This window comes from Polyergus mexicanus, unplaced genomic scaffold (genome assembly GCF_030449975.1).
Source record: "Polyergus mexicanus isolate NDT 795.1 unplaced genomic scaffold, iyPolMexi1.0 SCAF_12, whole genome shotgun sequence".
NCBI lineage: Eukaryota > Metazoa > Arthropoda > Insecta > Hymenoptera > Formicidae > Polyergus > Polyergus mexicanus.
The window spans coordinates 6729085-6745794 of NW_027223332.1; the positions used below are offsets into that span (position 1 = coordinate 6729085).

Below are 16710 nucleotides of genomic sequence, written 5' to 3' on the forward strand. Positions count from 1 at the left end.
CTTTAATATTTTCCAGAAAACTATATCAATTTCGGAATCAAATATTGTTTCGTTGTAGATACATTGTTTGAACCTTTAGTTCAGATAAATTTTTTAATTCGCGAGAAGAAAAAGCAAGCTTATAAAAGGAGCAATAAATAAAGGAGATTTATTTTCTCGATAGAATATTTCTTTTCAATCAAAAAAGCTTATATATACACACAATAGTTGTTGAATCTTGTTTATGTAATGCATTATATATGCGTTTTTATAAAAAGACGTCAGAATCGTGAGAAGAATTTCTTTTATCATGAAAAGTGTGATGTAAGAAGCGTATCCGTCTTTGACTTTTCTTTCCGATATCGAAAGATCTTCTTTTGCGATAGTAACGTAACGTCTACGAGCTCGCATCTCGGGAGCCGCGAGATGGATTTGGACGAACTCGAACGCTTCCTGTTCTTTGCTCCTAACTCGGGGCATTGATCGTTCGCCGAGCGTAAAGGGAAAAAGTGATATTCAAGCAAGAGAGAAGCGTTTTTCCTTAAACGTTTTTATCGATAAAAATCGGGGTGTCTCGCGAAGAACCTGGGGTTGCTTCTCTCGCGCGGCTCGCCTCGTGGTCGAAGGAACCGCGAAAGAGAAAGGAACATTTTGTTTATTTTTCCTTTTCCTCTTTTTCCCCTCTCTTCCTCTCTATGCACATATTTTCGACGGAAAAAGCTTGAGAAATTCTATGACCGCGATAGCACGCGCGACCGTAAACGTGGCGCGATGCGTTTCCGGTATATCGGTGCTTTACATTAATGGCGGTTTATAACATCGGATCCATTTCGTTCTTCTTACTCGCGGCTCTCCCGCTTTTTATCTCGCCCAACTGCTTTATTTTTGCGCTTTTGTGCCTACAGTTCTCGGACTATTAACCGACATATAGCTAAGTATTTTGTAATGCGATGTATTGCTATGCACTATCATCAATGACATGAATAATAAGTTCAATTAAAGCTTTTTATGATGCGTGCTATTATTACCCAGTTTTTAATTTACTTTTAAAAGACATGTATAAATATCGCTATTTTTTTCCGCTATTAGAATACATGTCATGTATTCGATTGATAAAAAGAACTTGATAATTTCTTGCATTGATAAAAAGATGAATAGATAGAAAATTCATTATATTGAATATCGTATAATAAATTTAACCAGGCGCTAGACATAATAGCATGCAGAGCTACTTTAATAGATGCTATGCTGCATTATATATGCCAGTAGATATATTCTGGAATGTGACACGAGACTTTTTCATTCGAGCATGTCACGAAAGGAATGCGCGCATACTAGTGAGAAGATACAATAGATGCTCTATCGAATCACGTACTTGTTAAATATTCTTTATGCATGTATAATACAAACATCGAACAGTTTTTATACGCGGTATGCGCTTTGTAGAATTATTCCTATGATTTATTGAAATCGGACACTTAGTGCGTTTTTTGTGTTTCTGTGATTCAAACTTTTACATAAAAGACTTTGGCATTAATATAAAATCTCTACACAGATTTTATTTATTTCAATTTAATTGCAATTTTAACATGGCCACTCGATGTGTCTTTTAATAGAATCGATTTATACATGAATTGGGATGAATCGTTTGCCATTAAATTACACGCAATTTACATTATATCCTCGCATTACATATATTCGCATTCAATCTCTTTATTCAATCCCTCACGAGAATATTTACTACACAATATACATAATGTGTCAATTATACATGTATATAATTAGTATTAATTTTATTAATTTATATTATTTATTTTACCAACACAATATGAGTATATTTCAACCATCAGATATAGATTGTAACATATGTAGATTTTGGCAGTATTATGAATGAGCTTTTCGAAAGCTTTTATTTTTTCTCATTGATGATAATTTAATATTATATAAATATTAAATTATCATCAATGAAACAATCGAGATGAGGGATGACTCAGCTAGATGGTGGCAAGGATGCGACTTTTACGCTACTCTATGGGTAACTCATAAAAAGCTTTCGCAGCTTGCGCAAGCTTCGCAAGCACCATCCTGTATTATCGGTGAAAGTCTTCTTTACCTACTCGTGGGATTTTATCAGAAGTTGTTGTACAGTATCTCGTGTTCTAAATATATTCTTATCAAGCTTTACTCTTATCAACGGTAAATGAAATGAAAATTATATATAAAAAAAATATAATATATTTTTCTAAAATAATGTATATGCGTAGAGAAGAATTGCATTTCGTTGAAAGTTAATTTATTGTTAAATTAGATATAATTTTCTATTTTATATGTAGAAATTTATATATCTGTGGAGTGAACTTGATTCGAAAGCTTTCCTGGAGAGGACACTATTGAAAATTACTGCAAGCTTTTTCGCGATTTTTGCTTTATCCCTACAAACATACATAAAAAAAAATCATGGAAAATCTAATATATAATAGATTAATTAGAAATGTATGAAAGCAATATAAGTGCAGTTTATATTCTATAATATTTTGCAATTATATTTTGCTAATATAATAGCAAGCAAAATAAATTAAAATGCAAAAGAACACTAGCGCAAAAAAGTACAAAGAGAATTGTTTCTTATTCTAATATATTCTCTTATAGATGCTTATATCGGGAAAGCAGTTTACATGCCCATTTAACTTTATTTCCCTCGCTTATATACCCGCTATAATTGCGCGTCGATTCAAGTTGATGCTTGTATCGAGGGGCTTCTAGAAACGCTAATTGCCCGGTCAGATCTTTGCTGGGAACTCGTATCCGCTGTTACGACAATGCGATTTACATCTATGCCGTGGTCCATTCATGGTCGAATCAATCCTATTCAGGAAATGTAGAAGGATCCCTCCTTTCGAGGGGATTCGAGCGGGAACCGCCAGTTATCTGAATATTCGTCGAAAGAAAGGGAATTTAAAATAAGGGGAAGTAAAAGAGATTGTAAAGTTTCCACGTATGTATTACATAATTGTCAACTAATGATTTTAAGATCTACCTTAAATTTCCAGTCATTAGAAATGTGCGCTACAGCATATACACAAATTTTATCTTCGCTACTATTTGTTGACCATGTTTAAGAACAGTAACTATTTGTTTATTTTTGTAATATTTTTTTCGTATTTTAAACAACATATGAAATAATTTAATCGTACGTTGAATACTGCGAGAATCACCGATAATCGGTACCATGATACTCACATGTGGCATTCGAGAGCTAATATTTTGCTAATTTATTTATAGAGATGAACTCTTGGCAGTTTATTACAGATTTATTATCAAGATCAACGACTCGATAATCTCAAAGTAATACCGTCGTAAAGAATCTAACGTGCGATTTATTATTACAGTGTGCGTCGTGTTTTATCACTCCGGTCCGTTCTTTCTGCTAGCAAGTTCTACGTGGAATACGCTTTGGCAAACGTAAAGACAGAATCCCCAAGGTACTGCCTGATCTGTCTTCTGCCGACAGTTCTCTTCCTGTCCTCCTCTTCCGCCGCATATAACCATTCCCATTGCTCTTATTTATTTCTTTTTGTCGCGCGGAAAAATTTCTGTCTTCTCAGTTCCTTGTTTCGCTTAGCGTTCGTGCTTTTTGCTTTTCAGAGATGGAAAGAGAACGGTTTGCAAATTTGGGAACAGACGCTTCGCATTTTGCATACGGAGTACGCGTTCTGGAATATCGAAGTTAATATCACGCAACAATGAAAAGTAATTTCATCTGACGCAAGCCATTTTGACGCTTTTACAGATACCCTAAAAATCATCGACTATATTTTTTATATGACGGGGACTTGAAACTTTTAACGAGCTCGACAACGATTGTTTCCCCCTTTGTATACGTTTACCTACGTAATCGTCCCGAGAACGTGTTCAGTTAATGAAAGGTCTGCTTTATGAAAAACAAATTGGGGATTCCTGTCGTAGACGTGAATCCGTAACAGTTTTAACAAAGAATTCGTGTTCAATGATGTTCGTAATTATTTCAATGCAATGAGGTTGAACAACGTTTTGCGGTACTATTATTATATTTTCATCAAGAGAATATATTAGCTTTTCATAAGAATTTTCATTAAATTGGAGCTCGAATCTTCGCATGCGTTTGAGAGAATAAAAGACGCCTCAATCTCGCTCGTTTTCTCGAGGGTCGAGAAATGGTTATTGCTGCGGTTATCTTGAAAATCCTGCCTGCGGAAATTCTTTCTTCACACGAGATTGCAGAACGGATGCGCGAGTCTCCCGAGATCAAATACAGTTTTCTTTTCTCCTTCGAATCATTACGGCCTATCACTTATTATTAAGAGAAATTACTTCCGATGATATAATCACTCCCGTCGCTCTTATTTAGTCAGGATTTATAAACTAAATAGCGCGAGAATATTAACATTCTCTAAAATATTTTTGGATAATATATTTACATCTAAAAGAAATATTCGGAGCGCGATACGAAAACATGCTCGTTTCGCTTTTGCCGACCATATCATCTATCCATATTTTAAAAAACCGCTTCTCTGATGTACATTCGTTTCAGTCCCTTCTTCTGTGCAAGCGTGCGAGAGCTCTCCCTTGAGAATCTCTGTATAATAACGTTGACATAGCCGACGTAGCGCGCTAAATAGACACCCCCCCTCCCCCCCATTCCATCGTTCCATTCCTTATTCTCCTCCTCATATTTTGCGCTCGCGCTTTCGCTTACATTTCTCTGCGGCCTCTTCAAAATGCCGCATCATAAATCCATCTCCCGCGTTGTATATATTTCTTGGGCGGGTTACGTGCATTATTACGATTTCTACGCCCGGTACGTGGTTCCCTTTCCGTATTAGGCATAGCCGAGACGCGATCAGCAAGATGAACATTCAGGACGTTGCGCGCTTTTAAGAGTTATGCGCTGTCAGTCAGTCAGGACGTATTCAAATTTCTTGAACGTTTGGTATCAAGCCGAACTGTTAAAAATTTTATCTTCACATATTTTATACGTATATAGACACATGTGACTTATACACTGACATACAAATAAAATCCTCAACTCATCCGTCAGTCGCTGTCATTCAAGCAAAACCATTTTTGTTATTTCTATATATGTAGACATAACAGTGTGCTTCCTAAATTCCTCCCTTAGGTATTACATCAGATTCATCTTGGATTACCTAATGTATTTTACAGTCGTATTTTCATATATCTCTTCAGTCGAGAGCGTTTCGTCGTGAATAGGATACTGCCAATGACAGCGCTGTGATCATTGGTAACACTCGTGTAAAGGAATTATATATATAATGGATATTACATTACAATTGTTTGCTTTAAATAAAAGAGAATGTTTCGAATGTAAGAGAAATTTAATATCCTTCAACATGGTGTTTCTATTATCGCTCTTTCCCCGGCGCCCCTCAGATTCCGAAGGGGGTTATATCGTTTTACGGCATCCTTCGGCTGGTGATTCCGCGGAGTAAATCGTGGGGTGCCGCGCGGGATCAATCTCACTGCAAGAACAATGGAGGCGTCGTATGCATTGATGAAAGTCTTCCGTCAACCCTTTGTAGATTCAATGTGATTCCTGTAACGTCGGCGACGACAACGGGGACTGAGAGTGGCTTCCAGCATCATTTCGGGGGAAGAGGATGGATGATGCTACAGCTCTTAATGGAGGCGCTTTCGTTCGTGGCATCACGATGTCGACGTCGTCGCCGAGGCTACAATTTACGACCATTTATTTAATTGGTCCGTCAAAGTCTATGCGACTAATGCGTCGCGATGAAAAGACGTCAGCCCTCTGCTTCTTGTCCACGGCTTTATAAAGCGTGGCGTTGAGAATTATCGAACAACGTGCGAAAAGGAGAAATTTTGAGAAAGTTCTTGTTCGAATATCCTTTGAGTAAAATAATTTAATAATTAAGTTTGATTGAGATTTAAATGAGATTAGAGTTAAAAGCGCTTATTAAAATGCAAGATCGATCCCTCGATGAATGCGATTGTGAGCACAGGTGTGCTCGGTTTGTACCTTCGACTCGTTTTCACGGCAGATTTAAAACCATCCGTATCTATTCGTGAAGAGAAACCAATTTACGAGCCATTCTGTCCCGCTCTAACGCGATCGCGTTAAAACTCAATAAAACGCTTTGCGAATTCGATGAGAAAAAAAAAGAAGAAAAAATTTACGTCGCTGGCGTGGTGGGCTCTTTCTTTCATCTAGTCTAGACCGTTGGAAATATGGGGAGGAAGATCCGTTTCCGTCGCGAACGAGGCGAAGAATTCTTTCGAAGACGTGGGATTCCGATCCGTGGATTCGTATAGTCCCCATACATATGTATACTCGATACATATGTACGTCGTCGTTGCCAAAGTCGTCGGAGTTCTCAGGGGAAAGTTTCGGTGTCTTGGCAAGTCGGGAAGAACGGTGGAAACTGTCGGCGAATTACCAACGTAGATGACTCTTAGACGGTCGTTCGGACGCGCGGCTACTCGCCACCAACTTGCGGCTGGACGGACCGAGTCTTTCGCCGTAACGGACGACGCTGTCCTATCGTGAAATTCCAAGCGTTTTGTCCGCAACGCTCGACAGACAGAAGGGTGCGAGGACGAAACCGCAGACGAAAATATAACCCGTCCTTGAAAATCTCGTTCTGGAAGGATGTAATGCTATCTTAATATTTGGAATAATTAAAAAATATTAATTATATCGTATTAAGATTATTCTGAAACTATCGAGATTACTGTAAGAAAAAGAAAATGTAGATGATCACATTTAATCTTATCGATGCGTTGCGTATACATTTGTTAAAAAATGACATACATATGTCATCTTTCAAGTTGACATATCGATTATTCTGTCTCATATAAATACATTTATAAAAAGAATCATCTCGTTTTATCTGTTTAGAAATTGATCTCTTTTCGCCTTTTGTGGGATGTAACAGCGTGCATTTGCGAGTAAAGTTTCGCGTAAACACTAGAATAGAGATCAAAGTGGTTAAGGGTGCTCGGATCGCAAATGTCTCTCTTTTCCATTGTGTGTGGTAGATAATCCTCGATTGAGACTGAGAACCGTCGGGACACTCGCACGACGTCATCCACACCTGTAAATCATGGAGGAAACTGCCGGTGGTACCAGCAAGGACAGCCACTTTTCAAGAGAGGTCTCTACATCAAGTTTGCGCACAGACTCGCGCCACGCTCGTATATTATCTCCCGATGTTGCACGGCCACGCACCTCTCACGCTTTCTATTTTTCCTGCAGTTTGGAAGTGGATATCGAGGCGCTGGATTTTACCACCGGCGGTAGTAGCTCTCGGGGATTTCGAGGGTAGTAAAGAAGATTTCGAAGCGGTCGACCTTGGATGAGATGATTCGTTGGATTGGCGTGCGATAGAGATAGAGAGACGACAGTGATTACTTTCGAAAGTAAAATGATGATTGGGTCTTGTAACAAGTTTGAAAATTTCAATGAATTTATACTTATTTTACTGCCACATCTCTTATAATATAGAAATATTTTAGTAATATAAAATATTTTAAAGAATATTATATATATTCCTATATAATATAATATATACGTACATTTATGATATTTTTAATTGCGATTGCCGAAGCAACAAATTTATGAATTGTTATTTAAAAAAATATAAAGCAGACAAGATATAATAAAAAACCAAAAAGATGATTACTTTAATATTAGTCGATTACGCAAAGAAATAATAAAAGTACATATATAATTTTTTGTTTAAGTATCGGATGACAGATGAACAATTTTACGTCACGTAAATAATAATTTTAGAAGCATTAAGAATGGTAATTTCTCATCGTATTACTTCGTTCGTTTTATTACAATTAGGGAAAGAAAATTGCAGCCAAGAGGATAAATGCTTGCCGAGGAAATAAGGAAGGTTGTTTAGTCCATAGAGTGGAGTGTCGCATTGAAAGACGAAGCATTAGGCACGGCTTAACGTGCAATAGGAATCCCGGCACCTGGATACGCCATTAAAAAGTCCCCCTTTTTTACATCATCGTGATTCCATATCCCATCCAACTTCTTCGATACTTTAGAACTCGCACTTCGCCAACTCGAAAGTTTATCGCGAATAGTTCTCACATGTTTGTGCGTCTGCGACGAAATGGATTCTGAGTGTTCCTATAGGGATTATTGCATTTCTGTAAATGCTTTATTAAGGTGAAACTTAACCGGTAAACAAGAGTTTGTATTTGTCTGCACTTTTTCCACAAGAATACAGTTTTGCTTTGAGAGAATGAAAGAGATAATGCAAGTATATAACTTCGTTCCTTTAATCAAACATATGCGCGTTGCACATTTGGCAATTTCTTTATATAATATTGCTGACAAAAATTTCACGCGTTTGTTCAACGAATCTTTCGAGGCTAAAATTGATGGAGAACCTTTGCGGTGGATATTAAAACACCCTATTAATACGAGACTCACGCACCGGCCGTTGGTCATCGATACGCAGCCGGCGGTGACGTTCGGCCCTTTAATTATCGCGGATAAATCATCGCGTTGTATCACCTCTTCTGCTTGGTCAGCGCTTTTCTTTCGCTTTTATAAACAAATAATGCAAGTGAGGAACTTCTTTAGGCTTCTGCGAATAAAATAATATTTAATAATAATACTGAAATAGGGATTTTTGCAATTTTCTTACATATACTGTCTGAATGGCCAGACGGCTTTTAGTAAGGGGCGATTCTTCTCAAAAAAAGTACGTTGATCATCAGCGAAAAGGCCATTTCGGCACGCATTATCTCGCATTGATTTACCCTAGCAGTTAGTCATTGTTTGGAGAAGAAATGCGGCGCAACCCTACCGATCTCGTCCGTTTTTCGCGCGCGTTTTCTGCGAGCTGCGTATTTATTCGTGCGTACGTCGACGCCGGGCGGACGCGCATTGTTGCGAAATTATCAGCATTGTCATGCGCGACTCGATTTATTTTGTCTATTCGGCGGAAAAGTGCTTTCATTTGCGTAAAGCGACGCGGGAAGGGAGGGACATGTCAAAACCATAGAGGAGGAGAGGCAAACGGACTGTCGGATGAACAGAAACGCGCATTGCTCGGACCCCCGTCGTCCTCTGACACAAAAGCTCTTAATTCGACAATGCGTCCGCCGAGAGGGGACAATAGTCTCGACTTTAGGTAAATAACGATTCCTTCGATCCTCTCGACACCAATCTTTCACTTCTTCGCCTTCGCGAACGCCGTTTCACGTTGATTTTTTAGCTTCCGCTAAACGGAAGCTTTGTAAAAATGATTACGAACGACAAAAGCGAGATTGCTGAAAACATTATTGCTGAGCCGAGATTCTTTGAAATAATAAGCATTCGAGACGAATCGTGTGGTTTTATACGCGATCCACCGAATCTCTAAGGTAATTAAGGAGGGGAAAAAATTAGGATTATTTTTTTCCAGGGCTGTGCAGCGTCAGAAACGTGATTCGGCCGAGCGAACGACGAAGAAATTCGGAATCGGATTAGCGAGAGCGATGGGACGCTCGATTTCGCTCCTGCCTGTTTCGAGCCTTCATTTTTCGTCCCGCGGGAACGTCGGCTCGATATTTGCATTACAAATACACCTTTACCGAGGTTTTTCTCGTTTCATTAAATTCGCTTTTTCCTCCGCAGATGTACCTCTTCTTCGGCCGGTTCTTCCACCGTCATGAATGTACTCTCGGATTCATCCCCTTCCTGTATAGCCCGGAAGAGTTGTATTAAGAATTGTAATTCTGCGGGAAAAGTTTGTCGCCACCGAATGTAGAAATCGTTCGTTCCAAGAACGTGCGTTGAAATAAGATATCAGCGTTAATTATCAGTCAAGGAGCGCTCTAGAGGATTTCTCTTGCCATAGCTACTGCTGTAATTACTTTACTCGAGAACTATGAGTTTCACGATAATGGTTATTCTTTTCTGTGCAAACAGTGAGATTAGTAAATTTTTAAATATATCTGCAAGTTTTAATATTCTATTTAACAAAAAAAAAAAATTTTTTTAATAACATTGAATTTATCCATAGTAGCTCTAAATTTGATAAAGATATGTGATATATTGTGCTGATTTTAAATCACAAGCTCATAGGTTCTTATCGTATTCGATTTATATTAATAATAAAGTTAAACATTACTTTAACGAACAATATATTCTCAGTATCATACACGATCCACCGAATCTCCAAGGCAATTAAGGAAGGGAAAAAAATTAGGATTATTTTTTTCACATAATCGTCCGGATATAGCATTGTGTCCCGGTATGATGCGACCAGCGTCGGATTTCCGTCTCGATGACGAATGTTTACTTGCCGTAAGTCTTTATCTGCCGTGCTCGCCCCCGCGTTCCGTTCGACGATGATAATCGCGTACGTGCTGCGCGATCCGATGCTCTGCCCAGAATCGGATTTATTCGTTACATGTGGACGTTCCGATAGTTATATCCTGACGAAATTGAGATATGATCAGATCTCTCCCTCGCGGCCGGCGAGCAACGCTAACGTGAATTATGGGGCTCGCGTGCCGCGCGAGAGACGCGAGAGAGCGTCATTTTTGGCGTTGAGATATTTACGTGAGAACACGATCTTCCTGAATCTTGGGATCGGTAAGTTCAGGCTGAACGCCGATGATCAATAGTCGTACATGTACTAGATTTAGACGCCTCTGGTCACGAAATCGTTAAATCGATATTCACATTTAACGCTATCATTGTAGAGTCTTTTAGATTGTCATTTCTCCACGGATCCTTTGATTAAATTAAAAGTGATTTTTCTTTAATTAAAATTGCAAAGGTTTTCGTCCGAACTAAATTAAAAGTGCGACAAACAGTAATAAAATCTTATTCTTCATTAAATGTTAAATGGACTTTATTTGAATAGGTTTGTAACATTTGAGGTTTAATTGCAAAAATATTTAACATTGAAAAATTTTGTGATAAATGTGATAGCGCTTCTTTTAACATATTTCTTAAACATTGACTTTGGATTAAACAATGAAACTGTAAATTAGATGAAAAATAAATATCTAGATCTGAAATATTCTGTAACTTAAGTAACAAAAGTGCTTTACACTATCGTGTTTCATTCCTGTGATATGTGTCCTACAATTCACAGGTAACAAAGAAATTTTACAAACTCGAGTTCTTATATAAAGTCTCGTGTCTACATCTCGCTTGCTACGCCGTCTTAATTAAAGTTAGCTGACTTCTGGCTTGTTGCGTCCTTCGCCTCACTCGTCAGGTTTGTCCTCAAGGGTGCAATTTACTCGCATCTCCTCCTTCCATTCTTTCGTTCAACCCCACCATCGGTCGGTTTTAACTTGCCGTGCCTGTATCCGTTTTGCCTACCAACGAGCTTCTTAAATGCGACTGGCAGCCGTCTTCTTATCTTTCATCATCTAACGCCGATCAGCTGATTAATTTATGCGAGAGAGGTTTTAATGAAGAAAAAAAGCCATTAATTTCCGTCTGATAATTGTTCCCTTATCCATCGTCAACTTTTCCTTTCGCGTTGCTGTTTTACATAGAAATAACGAATCTCCATATATTAATGCGATTTTTCTGATTTATTGAACTAGAAAGCGAACATCTTTTTACATTTTTTTAATTATATATCGAATTTAATATGCGCTTCCTCGATTCTATAATATTGTTATCTGTTGTTATCTACATGTTATCTGTTATGAAAAAAAAAATAAGATTATATATATGAGAATATTATTTTGTGTATATTGGAAAATGAAAATCATAATCGATTACGTAAACATAAATGTGTTATATTTAAATTCTATATAAAATACAATCGCAAAATAAATTTATGTGCATAAAGCAAATAACAGCAGATGTTTCAAATCAAAATCAGTTGTACTGAAATATCTTCTTTAAGCTGCGCAATCCTTTTATAAATCGGTTAATTAAAAATCAACAAATAGCCTGAAACGCAATTACAAAAGGTAAAGGTTTGCGATCGAGGGGTTGCAGTGTCTTGAATAAGAATCATTTCGATTGTTTTCGCATATAATTTAGAATGGCAGTCTCTCTTTGTGTATAACTATGAACTTGGATACGATCGGTGGTATCCTCTTTAAGGCATCCGTTGGTCAGAGGTAGGGATCCTTTTTGGTCTTTACTATGTAAAACAGTCCCTGCAGTCCCTTTGTCCAGCAGACCGCCCCGTTGAATGTTAAAGTTCTGACCAGATTGAGATGGCGTATCGCTCGCGTTGCAGGCGGACAAGATTTTTTCGCGACACGGTCCATTCGATATTTATTTAGGAACGAAGGCGTACGCCTTTACCCATGGGAGTATCAGAGATTTTCATGGCACGAGAAATAGATTTCAATCTATGTTCGCGCTCTTTATTCACAAGTGTTGAACTTTGTGACTTTTTTAAATATTTGCTTTTTCAAATATATGCCAATACTATATTAAATAAATGTTACTTTATCCCAGTTTACATATTGCAATATGATGTGTAATATCATAGCATAGAGTTACTGCATATTATTTATAATAATCCAATATAATTTACTTTTGTCTTTTAATCATTAATAGACCTAATAAAATTTAAGTTTACGTAACGTTTGATTCCGACGCGTTTTATTGACTTCGAGATTTACATTTAGAGACATCAGATATCTAGACGAAGTCCGCTCCCATCTTTTGCACACGGTGTTATAAATGGGCGCTATAAACGTGTAGGTGTCGTTTCATCGAGCGACGATGGGGGGATGGGGGTGTGTGATCGTGGGCGCACAGGGAGACTCACCATTAGCCTGCAGGTGTTGGATATCCCAGCCATACCATCACCCCCTCATTTCGGACGATCATGCTCAAGATGATCCCCCGACCGACAGGCGTAAGTCTCGCTCTTGCAATGGGACGGAAAGAGAGATAGAGATAGAGTAAATAATCCTCTTCCGTGTATTATCCCACGGGTTCTTGAAGAAATCGCTTGATGGGTTTTGTAAAATAGACTTGAATTTCAGCGGTTATTGATAGATTTGCTTTGTTGTTGTTAATTGTTGTTATCTCTGTGCGAGTTTTCGTTGCAGATTAATAAACTTGCTACGGGTTAGTTCGATAGATCCAATTAATATTCTAATTACTCGTTCGTTGCGATATAAAGTGAAGAACGTTTTTTTATTAACATTCCGTGATTATATGAATCCGATCTTCTCGAAGGCAATTTGTATATCTTTGCTATTCTCGTCACTAAAATTAAGAAGGTTTCACATCGTGAGACTACATCTTGATCGATATCTCTTAAAGATCATTAAAAATATAGAACAAATATTTTTGCGGCCATTTCTAACAAATATACATCTATTCTACGTGGAAATTAGATTTTATCTAAGAAACACATCTAAAAATCTAATTAGCATATTCGCAAGTGCTCTCATGAGCGTACTTTCTAGCTGGCGTAAATAAGGCACTACATCCGTAATCCTTGTACGCGCACTCTTCCATCCTGTAATTACATTTAGTCTCGTGGATTTGCATACGATAACGCTTCGGCCTGACTCGGCAACCGTATACGGACCATCTGCATTCCACTTGCTCCTCAGGATCTAATTCCGGCTGCGCGGGATAAACGAAGAACCCATCGCTTACGTCCCCTTGATGGCTCTTGTAGTTGCATTTCTGCTCGTGCACGTATTTCCGTCTCCTCGGCATTCTCACCATGCAGCCGTATCGCTCGAACTTACACTGTACCAATTCGTCGGGATCGCCGCCGTAATCGTTATCGGCGATCGTTGCGGACGCGAGACCGTCGCTGATGTCGTTTACGGCTTGGGACCTGTCTTTATAGATGCAAAACTTTTCGTGAATGCTACGTCGCCATGGCACCGTTTGCACCTTGCAACCCGCTGCGGTATACGTGCACTCTACTAAATCATTGTGACCGTGATGAAGATCGGTTGGCATGTGCTCCTCCTCCAAATGCGGTCGAAATTGACACCTGAGATTATAATTTTAAAACGATTAACGTGACATTGACGATAAAAATAACTCGAGCCTTTACCTCGACTCATGTAGTACGCGCAAATGGTCCGGTATCTTCACCCAGCATCCTAGATGAGAGAACGAGCACGATTCGAGCTGTTGATTTTCCAATGGTACGGGCATCTCCCAAGCCCCTTTCTCGCGATCCAGGAAATCGTTCATCGACGGCGCGCTGGGATTATGATCGTTATACGATCGTGGTGGCATGGGATGCGGCATGTAGTGTGTCGGTGGTGGTGCGTCTGTCTGTAGCGGCTGAATCTCCACATCCAACGGCGCTTTGCACGTGGGACAGCCGTAATAGTAGGGCTTGCAACGATGGCAGACGGTGTGCCCGTTGACGCACGAGTACCGAGGCGTGAGTTCCATTTCCATGAGGCAGATGGGACAGAGTCCCTCGGTCTTGAAGCGCTCGTAGAGATTCGGATAGAGCGTGTCCATGACCTATCGACGAGGACGGTTATTTAATGCCTTCTATCCTTAGGGCTCTTTAGGTCTGAGATTGAGAAGAATCTACTTTAGCGGGGGAAAAAAACCGCTTTATCCCGCTCCTCCGCTACTATCCGCACGAAGAGATGAAGAGAAATTACTTTGCGCTTTCTTTACCGGCTCGCAGGTGGTCCACAGTCCAAGTTGCTCTTTTGCTATGAAGATTTATGTGCAATTCAATATAGAATAATGGAGAACTTAAGAGGCAGAGGGTCGTGGCTAAAGTGCAAATAGGATTAGGAGGAATGCGAATGGAAGTGCGCTCGTTCAGATGCGATCGATTATTTAATCAAGTGTGTGCTCATCTTGAATTTTATACCTGATAACGGTCACATGAAGAAAACACTCATCGTCAGCCGTTCAAATGACGTCCGCAGACGCGTATTATTACATGACAAATAAATCCACAAGTCCTCAACATTTTTAAAATAAAACTTAAATATTAATAGCTTTAAATATCAATTTGTTTTTAAAGAGAACGAATTTTATAAATCGCGGATTTAATTATTTTCGTCGCAGATTTCAGAGCCATTCATCGGCGTTTCATAATTCGTCGATCTCTTTTTTATGCTAATCACTAGATTATAGTTATAATATTGGAAATACTACTTACCTTATTTAGTTATCTTCTATTCGAGACGACGATAGAGGTGAGAATCATATGCGAGATGGGGAGCGGAAAAAAAATAGCTAGTGCGACACGTATATTTCCGAAAGTACGGGCGTCGTGTGTCATCGTCTGTCACCGTTCCCTTATCTGGCGAGACCGATAGCATGACTTTATCTGATAAAACGTTTCGCTTATGATAGGGATTCCGTTTCTACGTTTCCTTGCGACAGAGAAAACCCTGGCTGGGGGAACAATATGCTTCGAAAAAGAGAGGGGGAGATAAAAAAAATGCGTCTTCTCGTTGCTATGCACTTCGCGTCATTGGAAGGTAACAGCCGCTGGTATTTATTATGCTCGTACATATGCACGTGAAAAATTGGAAATATAAGGCGGGTGTGCTTTTTTGCCGGCGGGTTGTTTTGCTAGCTCCGTGCCTGGAATTAATTAACGATCATTCATACGGTTTCTGCGCGTGGTATCATACGGGCTGTCACAGAGATTTTCCGCTCTCTTTTTCACGCACAGATGCCTCGACCAAATTAGAATTGATATCATCTTCTCGGAAATCTCGAAGACGCCGGGAAAAGATCGACTTGAAATTATTCAAGGAGTCTGTAGATAAAATACGGGAAATCCGAGACATCATGTATATATGTATGAAAAAAAAATCGCGTTTTTATGTAACTGTCAGACGAGCTATAACGCGCGATGGATCTTCATCGCGAGAGTGGGATCGCACGCTCGTTAAGCGGTGACGGTTAATTATACATGAAAAATCGACAACGTGCTTGTGCGTAATACGTGCGCGCGCGTTACATATCGAATAATTTCGTCGCGATAATTTTCAAATTAAATCTATACGTTCAGTTTTCGCATACATCATTGTCAAGATTTCGCTGATACTGCATTATTTAATCTTAAACGCGGTGAGCCTGATAGCGTTATCTCTCTGTGGGATTAATGCAATTTGCAAACAGTGAGATACACAAGTGTTTTAACAGCAGTCATTAAAGTGAGCAAGAGGATACGGATATCCGAAAATTGAAATGGATTTTCTCCATTTAATGAATACAATTTTGATGGATAATCGAAAGCCGCAACCATTCTCTTAATTGAATGGTTACATCGAGAATTGTTCATTATTATCATAGGGCATGTATATCTCGTTACAATAGCGCAGCTAGTGAATCTTCAATCGCGTTTTTGATTGAATCAAACAGACACTTTGTTAGTTAATATTGTGCAAAGTGATTTTGATGAAAGAAGTTCGATAAAATTTTGATAAAAATGTTTATATGATATTATTATTCATCAATTGTTACTGTTCACGATAAGAAAGAGATAAATATGAGATGGTTTAAAAAATAAGGAAATTCAGATTACTCGATTTTTTGGCAAACATTGCGCGAATATGTGCGAATAACGAAACCAAATACTTTCGTATGATATTCCATACAGGATCTCGTAACGACCGTCCTTCATTTGAATCCCCGCGTGAACGTCGCATCAAAGATACGACCGAGCGACCCCGTGCCTCTGCCACGAGGGTAATATTTGCTGACCATAAGTCACTTATGTAAATCTGCGAGATGGAAATACGCAACTCACA

The 16710-nt window shown here is 38.9% G+C and overlaps 2 protein-coding genes across 3 annotated transcripts in view; one reads left to right on the forward strand and one right to left on the reverse strand.

The window, feature by feature from the left end:
• Window positions 1-16710, forward strand: part of Hwt (heavyweight) — a 115113-nt gene that overhangs the window by 25920 nt on the left and 72483 nt on the right. The window lies entirely within an intron of this gene.
• LOC138938300 (uncharacterized) lies at window positions 10893-15269 on the reverse strand. Of its 2 annotated transcripts, none has more exons than XM_070305168.1 (3): window positions 15105-15269; window positions 14022-14446; window positions 10893-13958 (listed from the first exon to the last, which is right to left on the reverse strand). In XM_070305168.1, the coding sequence occupies exons 2-3, from the start codon at window positions 14441-14443 to the stop codon at window positions 13370-13372; spliced, it is 1011 nt and encodes a 336-aa protein (XP_070161269.1). In that variant the 5' UTR covers window positions 14444-14446; window positions 15105-15269; the 3' UTR covers window positions 10893-13369. The 2 variants fall into 2 exon arrangements, with proteins under 2 accessions (XP_070161269.1, XP_070161268.1); XM_070305167.1 differs by having other exon boundaries at window positions 14022-14646.